Here is a 20,338-nt window from a genome sequence, read left to right on the forward strand (position 1 = left end):
CAAGAATACAAAAACACTAATTCAAAGGGATATATAAGCTCCTATGTTTATTGCAGCATTATTTACAATAGTCAAACTATGGAAGCAACCCAAGTGTGTATCCATAGATGAATGGATAAAAAAGATGTGGTATATATCTATACACACACACACACACACACACACAGAGGAATATTATTCAGCTGTAAAAAAGAATGAAATCTTGCCATTTTCAATGGCATGGATGGAGCTAGAAAGTATTATGCTAAACGAAATAAGTCAGAGAAAGACAAATACCATACGATTTCACTTATATATAGAATTTAAAAAACAAAACAAATGAGCAAAGAGGGAAAAAAAGAGAGAGACACAAACCAGGATACAGACTCTTAACTACAGAGAAAAAAACAGGTGGTTACCAGAGAGGAAGTTGTTGGAAGGATGGGAGAAATAGGTGAAGCAGATTAAGAGTACACTTATCTTGATGAGCACTAATATATGGAACTGTTGAATCACTATATTGTACACCAGAAACTAAAATAACACTGTATATTAACTACACTAGAATTAAAATAAATTTTTAAAAATGCAACTGGTAAAAAAAAAAAAACAACCCAATAGCCAATAAGTACATGAAAAGATGTTCAACATCATTACTCATTGGGGACATGGAAATCAAAACAATTAGATACAACTTCATACCCATTTGGATGCCTTTTATCAAAACAGCAGGAAATAGCAAGTGTTGTTGAGGATCTGGAGAAATTGGAACCCTTGTGAATTTCTTGTAAGAATGTAAAATGGTGAAGCCACTATAGAAAACAGTATGGCAATTCCTTAAAAAGTTAAACATAGAATTATCATATGACCCAGCAATTCTACTCCTAAGAATATGGCCAAGAATCAAAGACCAGGACTTACACAGATACTTGTACACCCATGTTCATAGCGGTGTAATTCACCATAGCCAAAAGGTAGAAGCAACCCAAGCGTCTGCTGACAGATGAATGGATAAACAAAATATGATATATACACACAATGGATAGAAAGGAATGAAATTCTGACACATGCTACAACATGGATGAACTGTGAAAACATCATGCTTAGTGAAAAAAGCCAGATACAATATCATGTAATTCCACCTATATTAGATACCTAGCAGAGTCAAAGACATAGAGACAGAAAATAAAATACTGGGGCTAGAGGATGGGGAAATGGGGAGTAATTTTTTAATGGGTAAAATGTTTCAGTTTGGGAAGATGAAAAAAATTAGAGAGATGAATGATGGTGGTGGCTGCAGAACAATGTGAATGTAGTTAATGGCACTGACCTGTACATTCAAAAATGGTTAAAATGGGGGCACCTGGGTGCTCAGTAGGTTAAGAGTCTGACTTCAGCTCAAGTCATGATCCCGGGGTCCTGGGATCGAGCCCTGCGTTGGGCCCCATGCTCAGCAGGGAGTCTGCTTCTCCCTCTCCATCTGCCCCCAGCCCTCAGCTCATGCTCTCCTTCTCTCTCAAATAAATAAGTCAAATCTTTTTAAAAAAATGGTTAAAATGTTAAATTTTATGTTATTTATATTTTATCACCAAAAAAGATTTCTCTATTTAAAAAGTGGTTAGAATGGTAAATTTTATGTTATGTATATTTTACCACAATCAAGGGATAAATATATTTTAAAACCCTTAACTTAGTCCTAGTTTCAAGACAAGATGACTTCTACGGTCCCTTTCAATTCTAAAATTTTTTGAGACAGCAAGATAAAAGGCGGAAAGAGAAAGAGAATCTAGTCAAGGAATAAGATCCTGACTCCTTCTGAATTGAGAGTGTAACTCTACCTTTCAAGTGATTATAAATGGACCAAGAAGTTCTAGCAATGGTAGCAAACTCAAATGCCTACAGAGGCCAGGCAGGAGACGTAAGCAGATGAAGCAAGGCAGCTGGGGATGGTGGTAAATCTGAGGCCACCACATGCCCTGTCTAAAGGGAGCAGCTGTACCTTCACCCTGGCAAACTGCCTCTCTGTTGGAATGTGGGCATGGTATTGGGATGATTTTCCATTCTTTAAGTGAAATTGAATTGAGATTTTTATGTTAAATTTTTGGCATCTAATTTTAAAAAATTATTATTTTTTAATTATTTTATTTTATTTTTTTAAGTAGGCTCCACACCCAGTGCAGAACCCAGTGCAGGGCTTGAACTCACCACCATGAGATCAAAACCTGAGCTGAGATCAAGAGTCAGATGGTTAACTGACTGAGCCAGCAGGTGTCCCCTAAAAAAATGATTTTTAACATTGCTAGCCAAAGAAAACATAACTGCAGGCCAAGGCACATGCAGTCAGCTGACCACTACTAGTTAGTGATTTCTTTTGGAGCATAAAGGCATGACTCAGAATACAAAGGAAAGGAGGTAGTATAGTTAGATCCTCGCCAATGTTTAAAGTTTGCATACAGATCATGGGGCGCATGGGTAGTTCAGTCAGTTAAGTGTCCAACTCTTGATTTCAGCTCAGGTCACGATCTCAGGATCGTAAGATTGGGTTCAGTGCTGGGGATGGAGCCTGCTTAAGATTCTCTCTCTTCCTCTCCCTCTTCCCCTCCCCTCCATGCTCTCTTTCTCTGTCTCAATAAATAAACAAACAAATAAATAAATAAGTTGAGTAAGTAAATAAATCAAAATAAAGTTTGTATACAGACCATGATCTAAATCTTTTAATCCTTGTTTGGAAGCACCAGAGGGTACTGAATATTATTTTAATTAGGTGTCGATCGATACTGTATAGCTTTGAATGGGCCAGTTTTTAGTGGGGCACTTTGAATGTGAAGTTTATGCCTCGCCTACAGTAGGTGATCAATAAGGAGTAGCTATTATTATTTTCAGTCAAAGTCCCTACACAATATTGAAAAGAGTATAAAGCTCTTCTGAAACCAACACTACCCTCTAATATAAGAGATAATAATATAATCCATTCAATAATCACAGATTAATGAATAGTGATTGGGAAGTGGTGAGCCTTCATATTAAATAACAAAAAAGAAATCATTTATGTATGTTAGATACTAAAAATGTAGTTATTGGCAAAACAAACAAGGTTCTTGCCCTCATCAAGCTTATAGTTTAATAAGGGAGGTGGACATTAAGTAGAGTCATCCAAAAACACTTAGCCAGAAACTGTAATAAACAGTATGACTAAAAATTACAGGATGATTTGCAAAAGAATAGTGAAGGGATCTAATTCAGATGAGGAAGGGAGGGACAAAGAAGGTCCTTTAAGGAGCTGACCTTTAAGCTAAGATTCAAAAGGATGAAGAGACGTTAGCAACCTAACAGTATTATGCCTGGAGGGCGAAGAGGGTTGGGTGAGAAAGGAGGTAGTGACAAAAACATTCCGGGAATCATTGTGTGACATGTGTGATAGCCCCAAATAACCGAAATAAAAAAAAATAAAGGAACATTAAATAGAGGGAAAGATTAAAGTTATTGCAGGTAGTGAGGTGAAAGATTTGAGGTGACATCACACGTCAATGTTCTCCCTGGAGGAAAGGTTTTGAAGAAGGAAGTAAAGATGGAAAAAGAAAAAAAAAATTAGAATTGAAAAGAAATAAGGAAAACCGCAGACAGGAACCAGGAACTGAAGGTTGAAGAAGTTGTTTATTGGCCACATCAGTTTCTGGGACAAATGTGGAGCCGTGGAGCTCTGGTGGGAGCAGGTGCAGAGGACAGGCCAGAGGAAACCACAGGACTGAAGAGATTACATGGAAGGATTTTTGTCTGTTTGTTTAAAAAATGACAAAAGTAACAAATGCTCTTTAATATTTCAAACAAGACTGCCACCCATTTCTGAAGTAAGCACTGTTAATCCTCACAGAATGGTTTTTAGTGGTGAGGATGAGGATTAGTGACAAGCAAAATCAGGTGGAAATTTGAGGCAGTTCACAGAGAAGTCAGACCAAAAGCTTTATTTCAGCCTAAATTGTCTGCATTTTCCCTTGCAATCACTTTAACCACCATAACATTAGATATTTTAGGAAAAACAGTTTTTATCATATGATTATATAGACCGACTACAAGTCTCTGATCCCTAAACTGTGATCTTCTTTCATAAATGCAGGGATTTTTTTTTTTTCAAATCTCTGATTATCAGACCACAAACTCCATGAGAGCAGGAATTTCTGCTCTCACTCCCTGCTTTATCACTAGCAACTAATACATAAATGTTTGTTGAATGAATGAATATACCTAGACTATGAAGACAAATCACAGTGAATTCAGAGTAAAACATAAAAGGTTAAAGAATTGGAGAAAAAAAAAAAAGGAAAGGAAAAAGGAAGGGAGGGATGAAATTGGCAATACTTTAGATTCTGGCATTTATTCTTGACTCTTCTCTCCCACACTCCTACCCAATCAATCAGCAAGTCCTGTCAAATCAACCTGAAATAGCTCTTCCTCTCCCTGCCACTTCCTGTTCTGTTGTATTGGCTCCTAACTGGTCCTACTCCTGCCTTCCATTCCATTTTCCATGCTTTTGCCAGTCTCATATGTGAAAATACCACACAAATTGGTAAGATTCAACTGACTGGGATGATGTTTCCTTCTTATGTACTAAGCACCAGCCACAATGAACTTCCTGCAGTTTCCACAGGAACCATGTTGTTTCATGTCATCATACTTTTAACTTTCTGAATCTGTTTCATTTTCTGTGAAAAAGTGATAATAAAAGTATCCACCTAACACATAGGATCATTGTAAAGAAAAATTAGATATTCCACATATGAAACAACTTCATAAATGTTAATTGCTATCATTATTTTCACTTCCGATATTATATTTTTTATATCTAGAAATTCCATTTGCATCTTTTTAATATCTTCCATTTATCTCCTAATTACAGCCATGTTTTCCTTTACATACTTGAGCATATTTATATGATTTAAAATAACTGTTTGAAGGTCCTTGTTAGCTAATTCTATTATTTCTGTCTTTTTTGGGTCTGTGTTTCTACCGATTGATTTTTCTCCTGGTTATGGGTCATATGTTCTTGCTTCCTCTAATGTCTGGTAATTTTTAATTGGATGTCAGACATTGTGAATTTTATGTTATTGAGTGCTTGATTTTACTGAGTTCCTTTAAGGAGTACTGAATTTTGTTCTGGTATACAGTTAAGTTACTTGCAGATAGACGCGTTTAATCCTTTTTGTTTTTAAGCTGCTAAGGGCTCTATCCAGTGTCAATGCCCTATGTACTTTGAGGTTTCTCCACTTTGGCTGGTAGTGGCATGAACTATTCCTAGCCCTGTGTATACTCCAGGAACTGTTTGGCCTACTACTGTTTTCTGGTGGTTCTTTTTCTAACCCACACATGTGCAGAGTTTGTAGCCAGAGACTCAAATACCCACTTGCAGCTCTCTGGAGCTTCCTAAGCAACTCCCTCCTCTTTGGTACTCTGCCCTGCAAATTCTGGCCACTGTGGCCTCTCCAAACCCCAATCTCTGCCTCCTCAACTCAGTAAGACTGCTGTGCTCTTTGGATCTCCTCTCCTGTACTGTTGCTTGGCAACTGCCTCTCAGAGACCACAGTCCCAGATTAACTGTTGTTTAATATCTGAAAGAGTTGTTTCAGATACATTGTTTGATTTTCTAGTTGTTTATGGCAGGAGGACAATTCCCTAAGTTAGTACTTCTTCATGGGCAGAAGAGGAAGTAGCTCTCGTTCTTTTATTAAATGAAATATAATATACATATTTGTTCATTTGTAAAAGCACAAAGCTCAAAATTAAATTCTAACAAACTAAAAATAAACTGTGGAGAATAGCTCTTTTTTTTTTTTTTTAAGATTTTATTTATTCATTTGAGAGAGAGAGAGAGACAGAGGAGAGCACAAGCAAGGGGAGAGGCAGAGAGAGAGGGAGAAGCAGACTCCCCGCTGAGCCAGGAGCCAGACACGGGGATCGATCCCAGGACCTGGAGATCATGACCTGAGCTGAAGGCAGACGCCCAGCCATCTGAGCCACCCAGGCGCCCCAACAATAGCTCTTTTGAGCCAATATCTCTAAACAGAAGTGAAGATTTACTTCAGGGAATTTTAATCTTTGCCAGACTTGGAAAATTCAGATTGATCTTTCACACTGAAAGAAATACCAAAGTGAGAAGTTGAATTTTAAAGGCTTATTACATATGAATAGGTCTTTTTGCTTCCAAGACTCTAAAGTTGCCTAGATAGCAAGAGGTTCACTAAACCTTCATGAGGTTATTTGAATTTCAGACACAGGAAAATTAGCGTCATTCAGTACTCAGTCATGCAGAAACGACACTGCATCCCTATACTTGCTAAAAACTTCGATAAACCGTTTCTTGCCAGAAGGCATCAGATCCTTAGTTTTCTACAGGTGGCTTCATTTTTAGATGTTATGCTGGAACTCTGATCTTCTTTTGCTGTTTCCCAGAAGACCTAGTTTCTTCTTGATAATGCTAAAATATGTACAAGATGTTCTAAGGAAGTCATCTGCAGAAGAACAATATAATATCAGCTCCTCTGAGTAGGAGTCAGGTACGTGGCATTCTAATTGAAAAAATGGGGCTTAATAAGTACTTTCTTTTGGAACTTTGCCTCTGAGTGTTTTTGCTTGTTCTGGATTAAAATTGGGAGCTGACACACTTCGGGACTGAAAGCTGTTCTAAAGTTTCCTGGAAGAAACTGAGAATATATTAAAATGATTTAACTGAAGATTTTAGGATCACCTAGATGCAAATGTTGCATTTGGTCTTTAAGAAATCAGAGGCTGTCTGATTAAGAAGCCTAACAATAAATATCCAGCATAAAATCTAGGTCTTGTTTATGGTACAGGAAAAACAGGGAGAACTTGGAGCTGCTTCCTCTTAGCAGCTGGATGAATCACTGGCAGCTGCTGTACGAAAGGTAAAGAAACCTACATCTGCTCAGAGTCCAAATGCTATATGGATCCCTTGTGATAGTAAATAGATTCTGGAAGAGGCCCCACTTCTAAATCAGGAAAAGAATTAAGGAGATCTAAAGACTGTTTTCCATAGTTATCTCCATGTGCCTATTCCACAAAAACCAGCTCTAGCTGTATGCACCATTCTTCAATATAGTGAGTATTCAATAAATATCTGCTGACTGACTAAGGGACTGGGAAAGGATTGGGAAAAACAGGTTCTGATGAAATACTTCAGACTTTACCTGTACACTCACAGCTCCCAGCTTTGTTTATGTAGAGACCAATGGGTTAGTTTCTCTGAGGTAGTTCACTTAAAATTGAGTCCGCTTTGATTTTTGTCCACTAGTGCATATAGTCAATAAAGGAGATGATGCTATTCTCAGTACACTAAGTATTTCTGCTCAATAGTGTAATTGAGATGGATAGGCTCTTGAGTTACATGTCACAGAAGCCGTGATTAGAATAATAAAAAGAATAGAAATAGCATATTAGCGTCTTAGTAAATTTGGGTTTGGTTCTTATTATCTCTTACTACTGCAAATCTCCTAACTAGGCTCTCTGCCTCCAGACTCACCCTCTAAGTCATTTCTTTTCTTTTAAAGATTTTATTTATTTATTTGACAGAGAGTGAGAGAACACAAGCAGGGGGAGCTGCAAAGGGAGAGGGAGAAGCAGACTTCCCGCTGAGCAGGGAGCCCAACACATGGGGCTCAATGGCAAGACCCTGAGAGAGCTGAAGGCAGATGCTTAACCGATTGAGCCACCCAGGTGCCCCACCCTCTAAGCCATTTCTATACTGCCTTTCAAATGATCTTTCTAAAACTCAGATATCATCACACCATTCTTCTGAATAAAATCCTTTAACCTACAGAATAAAATCTGACTTCTTTTTTTATGGCAAAAATGATCTTTCAGACCTGACTCTTCTATTCTTCACAGGCTCACCTCTGCTAACCCCCTTCACAAACTCGAGCCATTCTGATCTTCTCAATGTCTTAAATATTCCAGGTTCTTTTATGATTTTACAGCACAGCACATGCTCTACCTAGAATGTCTTTCTTTCCTTTATCCATGTACATAACTCCTACTCTTCCTTCCCAAATTAGACCAAACAACCAGTTCTCAGGAGAACCTTCTCTAATCTACTCGTTCCCCTTTCTCTAACAATAGTGTCCCCGTCCTACCCCCACCCTCCACTCAGGAGTTTCCTTCTTTGTGTTCATATCATTTCTTCAATTTGCTGCATGTATTTTAATATTTGCCAAGAGCAAAAGCTCTGGAGTCAGATTGCCTGGGTATGAATCCCACCCCAGCATTTGTTGTATAACCTTGTCAAGTTACTTAACCTCTCTGATCCCCAGTTTCATTAGCTATAAGATGGGGATGACAGTATCTACCACAGAGAACTGTTGTGAAGAGTAATACATCACCACACATGAAGTGTTCAGAACTGCACTTGGCTCCTCATAGATATCATTAGTGATGGTGTTGGTACTAGTAATGGTGGTAGTTTCTGTGACACAAGACAATAGCTCCTCAAAAGTAAGGTGTTCGGGGAGCCTCGAAGAGCACGTACTCAAACAGTATTTATAGGAACAAAAGAAAGACAGAAGTTTGGAAGGAAGAAAAGAAGGCAAGAAAAGAATTTAGGAAGACTTACCGCCATTTTTGCCCACAGTTCGGAAGCATTTCCAGAAGGCCCGTAAGAATGATGCCCTATTGTGAGGGGTGGCTTGGATGAAGCTGAATTCCCGAAAGAGAATGTGAGTTCCCTGACATACACTGTTAAAACTGCAAAGAGAAAAATCAAGGAGTCATCATTAGAGGAAGAGATATGGAAGGCTGGCATCAGAATAAAAAATCAAGACCACACAGAACCATTGCCAAAAAGGAGGAAAATCTTTTCTCTCCAACAAAACTCTGAACTATAGATTAGACCAAGTGTTTCAATGAAGAAATCCCTTCATATAACCATATCCTTCTGAAAACTCTTGGAGTCCAATTCCTCTGAGTGTTTCCTACCTCCCACATATATGCACTGAGGGAGTTTTAATCAGTCATGGGAGCATCTTAAATAGAGGGAAATCTTTCAGTCTTTAACTGGATGACATTGGCACTTGCACCTTTTTGGAGAATACTTCTTCTACCACATTTGGAATCATTATTTCTGTACTCTCTCTGACCTACATCAGCTGCCATAAGAACAACACGGCTCATGGGGACATAACTGGATTGTCTGTTCCAGTTTGGGGGTGATGGATACCTTTTTGACAATAACCTCAGAGGCAAAGCCATGTGCCAAAGGATACGAAAGGTTTCAAATAGAACATTAAGGCAAATAAGAGGAACAAGGGTAAAAAGCGGCCCCGAATGAGAGTATGAAGCAAAGCCCCAGGGCCCAAGTGAGTCATTGTTTAAGCTGGGCCGGATAAGGGGAAAAAATATACTCCATTGCCTTTGGGTTCTTCTGCCAAAGAAATAAAGGCTGTAGAGCCTGGTGTAATCTAAAAATGGAAATTCCACCAAAGAATAGGCAATTATCCAGTAATCAGCACAACTAAAGGCAGACTTCAGGTTCCAGAAAACTCCTAAATTCCCTGACAAGTAAATCATGAGTGGAAAATACGTTAATCTTTGTAGAGAAGCAGGCATTAAACTGAAGATGGCAAAGCAATAGAGAGACAGTGGAAATTCCAAATGCCACTTTTCATTTGCTGACAATTTAAAGTGGGAGCAAAGCTGAATCTCTGAACCAAACAGGAAAAAATTTCAGGAGTCATCTGTTCCATTTTCCTTTTCCCTGACCAAGTTCTGAGGGAAGCATCTAACCTGTCTTTAACATAGAGTATGTTATCACTTAAGATAAAATTAGCCTCTTCCTGTTAATATTAATAACATTGTATGAAAAAAGCAAATTACATGCTCTTCTCCCTTTGGAAAACTAGTGTAGAAATCTACTTCTGACACACTATGAGGAAGCATGAGGAAAACATCTGGTAAAGAATATGTTAGAAGAGAACTTTTTAAAAAAGTATCGAAAGTGTTAAACATGCAGTTTGCAATGCTGTTGTCTTGAGCAAAGGAATATGAAAAATAAAGCAAATGAGCTGTTACAGGTAATGGAGTAGGTCACATTTCTAGCAAATGAAGTCTAAAATGATAACAATCTAGTTTAAATTTATGAAGCTATCCAGCAAAGAATCAGTCCCAAAGTATGCTTCATACCCCCCATGGGAAAAAAGCTGGTGTCTAGGTCATAATCTGGTCTGTAAAGAAACTCACACTAGTGGAATTATATCCTCAGTGTAGCTTTTTAAAAATATATTTTTTAGGGGTGCTTGGGTGGCTTAGTGGGTTGAGAGTCTGACTCTTGGTTTCAGCTCAGATCATGATCTCAGAATTATGAGATTGAGCCCAGCCCCGGGCTCCATGCTCAGCAGGGAGTCTGGTTGAGATGCTCTCTCTCCCTCTCCCTCTGCCCCTCTACCATGCCCCCCAGCTTGCTCGCTCGTGCTCTCTCTCTGTCTAAAAATAATTAAATCTTTAAAAAATATGTATCTTTTTTAAAACTAGGGAATAATTTATGCACTGAAGAATCTGGCTGAGACTCATTGTACGGATAAGAATTTACATAAGAAGTTATAAAATAAGAATTTTAAAAAACAAACTGATAGACCAAGGACATATAATATTGAATACAAAAAGATTTATAATTATATTTCCACTACTGTCTCAAGATCATCCCTACCAATAAAATTTAGCTGGTCAGTATAGAGATCATAATCACTTTACTTAAAGAGTTAGTAGATAATATAATCAGTGAAAATTATTTTAGATAAGATGGCTGTAAAAAAAAGCAGAAAATACAATATATTGCTCAAAGCTTTACTGTTTCTCCTCAACCTGAAATAACTTTTCCCTACCTCCATCTGTTAAAATTCTATCCAGTTTCTCAGGACCATCTCAAATGCCACATTTTGCATGAAGTTTTTTCCTGATTCTATACTCATGCCCAATTCTCATCATGCCTCACTTATAACTAACTCTCTACTGGTACTCCGAATCTGCTGCCTTTGAAAAAAGTTACTGGACTTATATCGCCTACAAGACTGTTAAGTTCTATGGAGCAAGTAATTAGGTTGTATTCATCTTGGTCTCCATCACATTATCTAACATATAGTACATACTACTCCATAAATGCCTTTGGTAGTTGATTTAGAAAGATTAGAAAGAATAGATAAGTAATACCAGGGAAAAGTATCAGATTTATATTTGTAGTCAGCCACACTGGAAATACTGAAGTCAACATTTTATAACCTTTTTAAAAGTCCAGGACTTTGGCCTGATATTAGCATTGTAGTATTGCAATACCAACTTTGTTTTGATTAGTATTTGCCTGGCATATCTTTTCCTGTGCTTTTAATTTTAATCCTTCTGGGTCATTTTGTTTTAGATATTTCTCTTGTAAGTAGTATATAGTTGGATTTTGCTTTTTACCCAAACTTACAGTCTCTGTATTTTAATAAGTCAGTTTTTAAAAAAATATATTTGATTAATTTTTGCCATCTTATTACGTCTTTTCCATGAATATTTTTTCTTTGGCTTTTCTTTCCCTGCTTTCTATTGTGTTAGGAAAGTTTTTTCTTTTCTTTCTTTTTTTTTTTTTAAGATTTTATTTATTTTGAGAGAGAGAGAGAGCAGGGCGGGGGATGGCAGAGGCAGAGAGAATCTCAAGTAGACTCCACACTGAGAGCAGAGACTGAGGTGGGGCTCGGTCTCAAGACCCTGAGATAATGTCCTGAGCTGAAATCAAGAGTCAGACCTTAACCGACTGAGCTACCCAGATGCCCCAATTTTTTTCTTTTCTTTTTTTTAAAGATTTTATTTATTTATTTGACAGAGAGAGACACAGCGAGAGAGGGAACACAAGTGGGGGGAGTGGGAGAGGGAGAAGCAGGCTTCCCGCAGAGTAGGGAGCCCGATGCGGGGCTCAATCCCAGGACCCTGGGACTATGACCTGAGCCAAAGGCAAACGCCTAACGACTGAGCCACCCAGGCGCCCCTAATTTTTTTCTAATTATTTTCTCCCCCCCTTTGTTAGATTGGAAGCTATGACAGAATCTGTAACTTCTTAGAATTCCTCTTAAAAATTCAACATACATATTTAGCTACAGTTTTCCTTTTTTTTAATTGAAGTATAGTTGACATACAATGTTATATTAGTTTCAGATGTACAGCACAGTGATTTCGACAATTCTATACATAATGCAGTGCTTACCATGGTAAGTGCAGGCACCATCTGTCACCATACAGTTATTACAGTATTATTGACTATATTACCTACACTGTGCTTTTCATCCCTGTGACTTATTTATTTTATAACTGGAAGACTTAATCCCCTTCACCTATTTTGCCCATCCCCGACCCCCTCCTCTCTGGCAACCATCAGTTTGTTCTCTGTATTTATGAGACTGTTTCTGTTTGTGTATGTCATGAGCACACAATGAAGGTACACACATGAGTTATGTCTTTCCACACTGTCAGCTGTATTCAGTCATAAAACAAGGTTAACGTAATTATAAAGCAGGTTCAGGATTCCAAACTCAATGACATTTCACCATGTGATTAACTTGGCTTCTTACATGGCACACAAAGCAAAACACAAGACCTAAGTCACACAACAAACAAGATAACACGGGCGGGGGGCGGGGGGGATTGGGTAGGAAGTGAACAAACCAAACGCGAAGTCAGTCTGTAGGTACACAGTTGAGATAAGGCCGCAGGCCAGTCTGGGTCAGCTCTTGGCACTTACTGCTTATTCTGTTCAAGCAGTGGAGGATCTCAGCTCTGTTCAGAGATCAATCAGGCAGAGCCTTCGGCAGTGGCTGCCTTTTTTAAGTGCTCAGACATTGAGGGGTCAGTGTCTGGAGAGTCTACAGTTTGCTGTAAAACTCCTTCCTTTTTAAAGGGATTTAATCAGTCTTGAGACCTTGCAGACCTCCTGTGCTTCTCCTAGTTATCAGTCTGGGGTGTTGTCAGCTGGTGCTGGTCTCAGTGATATCTGATAGCTTCAGAACCCTTAACTGCTTGCATCATGGCTTGACATAGGCCCCTGCTTGACATGAATGACTCCATCTTTCTCTCTACAGTGTATGTTTGTTTGTTCATTTGTTTTGTTTTTTAGAATCGACATATAATTGAAATCATATGGTATTTGTTTTTCTCTGAGTTATTTCACTTAGCATTATACCCTGTAGGTTCATCCCTGTTGTCCGAAATGACAAGATTTCCTTCTTTTTATGGCTGAGTAATATTCCACTGTATATGTATACCAAACCTTCTTTACCCATTCATCTATTGATGGACACTTAGGTTGCTTCTATATCTTGGCTATTGTAAATAATGCTACAATAAATGTGGATGCATATATCTTTTCAAATTAGTAGTTACACATTTTTTAAAATGTCAAGTCACTCATTATTTTTATTACTCTCCAAATCAAGACAAGAAGCAAAGCACACTCTAAATAACCTATGAGCACTTTTCTCATCTTCTGATATTATTTTCTAGATTTTGACTTCTATCTTTTAAATTAAAAACTTTTTTAATATGGTAAAATGCTTATAATACTTACTATTTTAGCCATGATATTTATCATTTTAACTACTGTAAGTGTACAATTCAGTGGCTTAAATACATTCACAATGCCGTTAACCATTACCATTATCTATTCACAGAATTTTATCATTATCCCCAACAAAAATCCTATATATATTAGAGAGTAATTCCCCCTTCCACCTTCCTCCCAGACTTTAGTATCCTCTATTCTACCCTATCTCTATGCATTTGTCTATTCTAGATAACTCTTATAAGTGGAGCTGTACAATATTTGCCCTTGTGTGTCTGGCTTCTTTCTTTTTTCTTTTTTAAGATTTTATTTATTTATTTGAGAGAGAGTGAGAGCACAAGTTGGGGGGAGAAACAGAGGCAGAGAAAGAAGCAGGCTCCCCACTGAGCAGTGAGCCTGATGTGGGGCTTGATCTCAGAATCCTGAGATCATGACCTGAGCCAAAGGCAGATGCTTAACCAACTGAGCCACCCAGGCGCCCCTTTTTCTTTTTTTAAAGATTTTATTTATTTATTTATTTTAGAGACAGAGAAAGAGAGAGCATGCACCAACAAGCAGAGGGAGGGGCAGAGAGGGAGGGAGAGAGAGAGAGAATCTCAAGCAAACTCTTCACTGAGTGTGGAGCCCCATGTGGGGCTCGGTCCTACAACCCTGAGACCATGATTGAGCTGAAACTAAGAGTGGAAACCCAACCCCCTGAGCCACCCAGGCGTCCCTGGCTTATTTCACTAAGTTTTTAAGGTCCATCCATGTTGGGCTTATATCAAATTTCATTCCTTTTTAAGGATAAATAATATGCCATTGTAGGTATATACCACATTTGTTTATTCATTCATCTGCTGATGAACACATGGGTTGTTTCTACCTTTTGGCTACTATGAATAATGCTTCTATGAACATTGGTGTACAAATACCTCTTCTTCAAATATCCTGCTTTCAGTTCTTCTGGGTATATACCCAGAAGTGGAATTGTTGTGTCATATAGTAATTGTATATTTAAATTTTTGAGAAAACACCAAACCGTATTCCTGGTGGCTGCACTATTTTATCTTCTCATAGCAGTGCACAAGGGTTCTAATCCTTACCAACACTTTTCTCTTTTCCTATTTTTTTTTTAATAGCCATGCTAGTAGGTGTGAAGTGGTATATCTCATTGTGGTTTTGATTTGTATTTTCTCATTGAGTAATGATATGCTGATCATCTTTTCATGTACTTATTGGACATGTGTATATTTTCTTTGGAGAAATGCCTATTTAAGTCCCTTGCCCATTTTTTAATAAATTTTTTTGTTGTTGGGTTGTAGTTCATTATATAATCTGGATATGAATCCCTTATCAGATATATAATTTGAAAATATCTTCTCTCATTCTGCAGGTTGTCTTCTTGCCTTCTTGATAGTACACTTTGAAGTACAGAAAGTTCTTAATTTTGATGAAGTCCATTTTATCAATTTTTTTTCTTTTGTTCCCTATGCTTTTGCTGTGATAACCATAAAATCGTTGCCAATTATAATGCCATAAAGACATTTGGTTGTTTTCTTCTCAGAGTTTTATAGTTTTAGCTCTTAAATTTAGGTCTTTGATCCATTTTGAGTTAATTTTAATTTTTATTTTTTTATAATTTATTTTAGAGAGAGTGAGCAGGGGGAGGGGCAGAGAGAGAGGGACAGATAGAATCCCTCAAGCAGACTCCCTGCTGAGTGTGGAGCCGGATGCAGGGCTAAACTCCAGGACCTTGAGATCCTGATCTGAGCCAAAATCAAGAGCCAGCCGCTTAACCAACTGAGTCATCCAGGCACCCTGAGTTAACTTTTATATAAGGTATAAGGTCTGGGTCAACTCTTCTTTTGCATGTGAATACCTAGTTTCCCCAGAACCATTTGCTGGAAGGATTTGTTGAATAGTCCTTTCCCCAGTGAACAGCACCCTTGTTGAAAATCAATTGACCATACATATGCGGGTTTGTTTCTGGGCTCTCTATTCTATTCCAGTGGTCTATATGTCTGTCTTTGTGCCAATACATACTGTTTTCAGTACTGTAGTAAGTACTGTAGTACTGTGTATTAAGTTTCAAAGTTAGGAAGTTTGAGTCTTCCAACATCATTCTTCTTTTTTAAGATTGTCCTGGCTTTCTGAAGTCCCTTGTAATTCCATGTGAATTTGAGGATCAGCTATTCGATTTCTGTGAAAAGTCTGTTTGAATTTTGGTAGAGATTGTGTTGAATCTGTAGATTTCTTTGGATGGTACTGACATCTTAACAATGTTAAAAGTCTTCCTACCCATAAACACAGGATGTCTTTCCATTTATATAGGTCTTTTTAGATTTCATTTAGCAGGGTTTTATAGTTTTCAGTGTGCAAATCTTTTACCTTCTTGGTTAAATTTATGCCTTGGATGCCTTTGGTGGCTCAGTTGGTTAAGCGTCCAACTCTTGGTTTCAGTTCAAGTCATGATCTCAGGGTGGTGGGATCGAGCCCCACATCAGGCTCCACACTCAGTGTAGAGTCTGCTTGAGAATCTCTTCCTCTCCTTCTGTCCCTCTCCCTGCTCATGCATGCATGCATGCACTCTCTCTCTAAAATAAATAAATAAATAAAATCTCAAAAAAATTTATCCCTAAGTATTTAATTCTTTTAGTTGCTATTATAAATAGAATTGCTTTCTTAATTTCCTTTTGACTGTTGACTACCAGTGTATAAAAACAAAACTGATTGGGGTGCCCGGGTGGCTCAGTCGGTTAAGCATCTATCTTTGGCTCAGGTCATGATCCCAGGGTCCTGGGATCAAGCCCCACATGGGGCTCCCTGCTCAGTGGGGAGTCTGCTTTTCCCTCTCCCTCTGCTGCTCCCCCTGATTGTGCTCTTTTGCTCTCTCTCAAATAAATAAGATATTTTAAAAAAACCCACACAACTGATTTTTGTGTGTTGATTTGGTATCCTGCATCTTTGCTGAATTTATTAGGACTAGTAGCCTTTTTGTGGATTCTTTGGGATTTTCTACACATAGGATCATGTCATCTGCAAATAGTTTTACCTTTTCTTTTCCAATTTGGATATACCTTATTTCTTTTGACTTCTACCTTTTTAAATGTAAAAAATTACTCATTACTTTTAAAGGTCAATAATTAATTAAGTTTATCAACATATCAATTTTCATGCTCACTACTATTCTTCATTGTGTTCCTTCCCTCTTTGTTCAATTATTTCCTTGCTAAAGTACATCATCCTTTCAGACAGGTCCACAATCACTTATCACTTTGGACCTCTCTATTTTGGAATTGACAAATTTTTGGATTTTATAAAGGCAATAAGCTGCACAAACCAGATGTGGTATAGCACCCCCAGTGGGGCTGGGGTAGCAGCCCATAGTCAAGCATATTAAAATTTCCACAGTGAAACATATATTTACATTAAGAAGAATAAATAAAGAGCAAAGATAGTCTCATAAACTAGTCCAGGTCAGGTTTGCTCCCAAATGAGTCTGCAGAAAACTCAGCAAAAACAACTTCAGGTTTTCTATGCTCTTTTGATTTCAAATTGTGAATTTCTGAATATTCACAGACCTGTTGTTTTTGCAAAAGCCTGTGGGTGGTAAATGCTCTCAGTTTTCATTTTCTTGAAAATATCTTTATTTACCCTCTGGAGTAATGGTTTAACCAGGTGGAGAATTCTGGGTTGTCATTTATCTTCTCTCAGCACTTCGAAGATACTACTCCATTGTCATCTAGCATCTATCACTGTTGTCAAGAGGCCATCTGTCAAACTCCTGCCATGCCTCGTGGAGTTAATCATTCTTACCACTCATATAAGCTATTTTCTTTATCATTAATGTTCTGTGGATTCTATAATGTGTCTATCATGTAGGTATATTTTTAGTTATCTTGCTCAACACTTTAATCTGACTTATGTCTTTTGTCTCAGAGAATATCTTTTAAAATATTGCTTCACTGCCATCCTCTCTATCCTTTTCTTCTCCTATTAGATGTACTAAAATGTTTCTGTTCTGTGTCTTTTCATAATTTTCATCTTTTATCTTTGTGTTGTACTTAGTATTATCTTCCAAATTATGAATTCTTTTTTCTTTTATGTCTGGTCTAAAGTTTATTCTCTCTGTTGAATTTTTTATTTATTTTTATTTATTTTTTAATGACCATGTTTTAATGTTTTTCTTTTTTAAGATTTATTTAGGGGCACCTGGGTGGCTCAGTCATTGTCTGCCTTCGGATTGGGTCATGGTCCCGGGGTCCTGGGATTGAGCCCCGCATCAGCCTCCCTGCTCAGTGGGAAGCCTGTTTCTCCCACTCCCACACCCCCTGCTTGTGTTCCCTCTCTCTCTGTGTCTCTTGTCAAATAAATAAATCAATCTTTTTTAAAAAAAAAAAAAGATTGATTGATTGATTGATTTTAAAGAGAGAGAGAGAGCAAGAGCACAAGTGGGAGGGCCAGAGGGAGAGGGAGAGAGGATCTCAAGCAGACTCTGCACACTGAGTGTGGAGCCCGACATGGGGCTTGATCTCACAACCTTGAGATCATGACCTGGGCCAAAACCAAGAGCTGGACACTTAACCAACTGTGCCACCCAGGAGCTCCTGTTGAATTTTTTAAAACATCCATAACTTTTTTACTTCTAGAATGTTTAATTGGTGTTTTAAAGAATTTACATGGTTTTGTTTCTGCTTCCCAATTTTTGTTCTCTATTTTTCCTCTCAAGTTTTTATTTCAATCCCATACAGTGTAATATTACCGTACAGTGTAATATTAATTTCTGGTTTAGAAATTCAGTGATTCAGGGGCGCCTGGGTGGCTCAGTCATTAAGCGTCTGCCTTCAGCTCAGGTCATGATCCCAGGGTCCTGGGATCGAGCCCCACATCGGGATCCCTGCTCGGCGGGAAGCCTGCTTCTCCCTCTCCCACTCCCCCTGCTTGTGTTCCCTCTCTCGCTGTGTCTCTCTCTGTCAAATAAATAAATAAAATCTTAAAAAAAAAAAAAGAATTCAGTGATTCAGCACTTACATACAACACCTGGTGTTCATCACAAGTGCCCTCCTTAATCCCCATCACCCATATAGCCCATCCACCCACCCACCTCCCCTCTGGTAACCAGTAGTTTGTTCTCTATAATTAAGAGTCTGTTTTATGGTTTGCCTCTGTCTCTTTTTTTCCCCCCCATGTTCATTTGTTTTGTTTCTTAAATTCCACATATGAGTGAAATCACATGGTATTTGTCCTTCTCTGACTTATTTCGCTTAGTATAGTGCACTCTAGTTCCATCCACATCATTGCAAATGACAATATTTCATTCTTTTTTATGGCTGAGTAATATTCCTGTGTGTGTGTGTGTGTGTGTGTGTGTGTGTGTGTGTACTACAACTTATTTATCCATTCTTTAGTCGATTAACATTTGGGCTCTTTCCATAATTTGGTTATTATTGATAAGGCTGCTATAAACATCGGGGTACATGTATCCCTTCAAATTAGTATTTTTGTATCCTTTGGGTAAATACCTAGTAGTGCAATTGCTAGATCATAGGGTAGTTCTATTTTTAACTTTTTGAGGAACTTCCATACTGTTTTCCAGATTGCCTGCACCAGTTTGCATTTCCACCAACAGTGTAAGAAGTTTCCCATTTCTCTGCATCCTCGCCAACACCTGTTGTTTCCTGCGTTATTAATTTTAGCCATTCTGACAGGTGTGAGGTGATATCTCATTGTAGTTTTGATTTGTATTTCGCTGATGATGAGTGATGTTGAACATCTTTTCATGTGTCTGTTGGTCATCTGTATGCCTTACTTGGAAAAATGTCTATTTATGTCTTCTGCCCATTTTTTAACTGGATTATTTGTTTTTTGGGCAATAGAAGAGATCGATGAAACCAGGAGCTGGGACTTGGAAAAAATTAATAAAATTGATAAACTCCTAGCCAGACTTATCAAAAAGAAAAGAGAAAGGATCCAAATAAATAAAATCACAAATGAGAGAGGAGAAATCAGAATCAACACCACAGAAATACAAATAATTATAAGAGAATATTATGAAAAACTATATGCCAACAAATTGGACAATGTGGAAGAAATGGATAAATTCCTAGAAATATATAAATTACCAAAACTGAAACGGGAAGAAATAGAAAACTTGAACACACTGATAACCAGCAAATAAACTGAATCAGTCATCAAAAATCTCCCAAGAAACAAAAGTCCAGGACCAGATGGCTTCATAGGTGAATTCTACCAAACATTTAAAGAAGAGTTAATACCTATTCTTCTCAAACTATTCCAAAAAATAGAAATAGAAGTAAAACTTCCAAATTCTTTCTATGAGTCCAGCATTACCTTGATAACAAAACCACATAAAGACTCCACTAAAAAAGAGAACTACAGGGGCACCTGGGTGGCTCAGTTGGTTAAGCATCTGACTCTTGATTTCAGCTCAGGTTATGATCTCAGGGTCCTGGGATTGAGCCCTGCATCAGGCTCTGCACTCAGTGGAGAGTCTGCTTGAGGATTCTCTCCCTCTCCTTCTACCCCTCCCCCCTGCATTCTCTCTCTGTCTCTCTGTCTCTCAAATAAATAAATAAATCTTTTTAAAAAAGGTAACTACAGGTCAGTATCTCTGATGAACATGGATCCAAAAATTCTCAATGAAATACTAGCAAATAAAATCCAATCGTACATTAAAAGAATCATTTACCACGATCGAGTGAGATTTATTCCTGGGCTTCAAGTATAGTTCAATATTTGCAAATCAGTCAACGTGATATACCATATTAATAA

The 20,338-nt window shown here is 37.9% G+C and overlaps 1 protein-coding gene across 2 annotated transcripts in view; it reads right to left on the reverse strand.

Annotated features, from left to right (window-relative positions):
* Window positions 1-20,338, reverse strand: part of CSTPP1 (centriolar satellite-associated tubulin polyglutamylase complex regulator 1) — a 190,682-nt gene that overhangs the window by 95,620 nt on the left and 74,724 nt on the right. For both annotated transcript variants that reach the window (XM_081798170.1, XM_006730187.3), the window contains exon 3: window positions 8,597-8,727. In XM_081798170.1, coding sequence (XP_081654296.1) covers window positions 8,597-8,727 — 131 coding nt within the window. The remainder of the gene's footprint in view (window positions 1-8,596; window positions 8,728-20,338) is intronic.

Source organism: Leptonychotes weddellii, chromosome 11 (genome assembly GCF_054177405.1).
Source record: "Leptonychotes weddellii isolate Sample4059 chromosome 11, ASM5417740v2, whole genome shotgun sequence".
Lineage (NCBI taxonomy): Eukaryota > Metazoa > Chordata > Mammalia > Carnivora > Phocidae > Leptonychotes > Leptonychotes weddellii.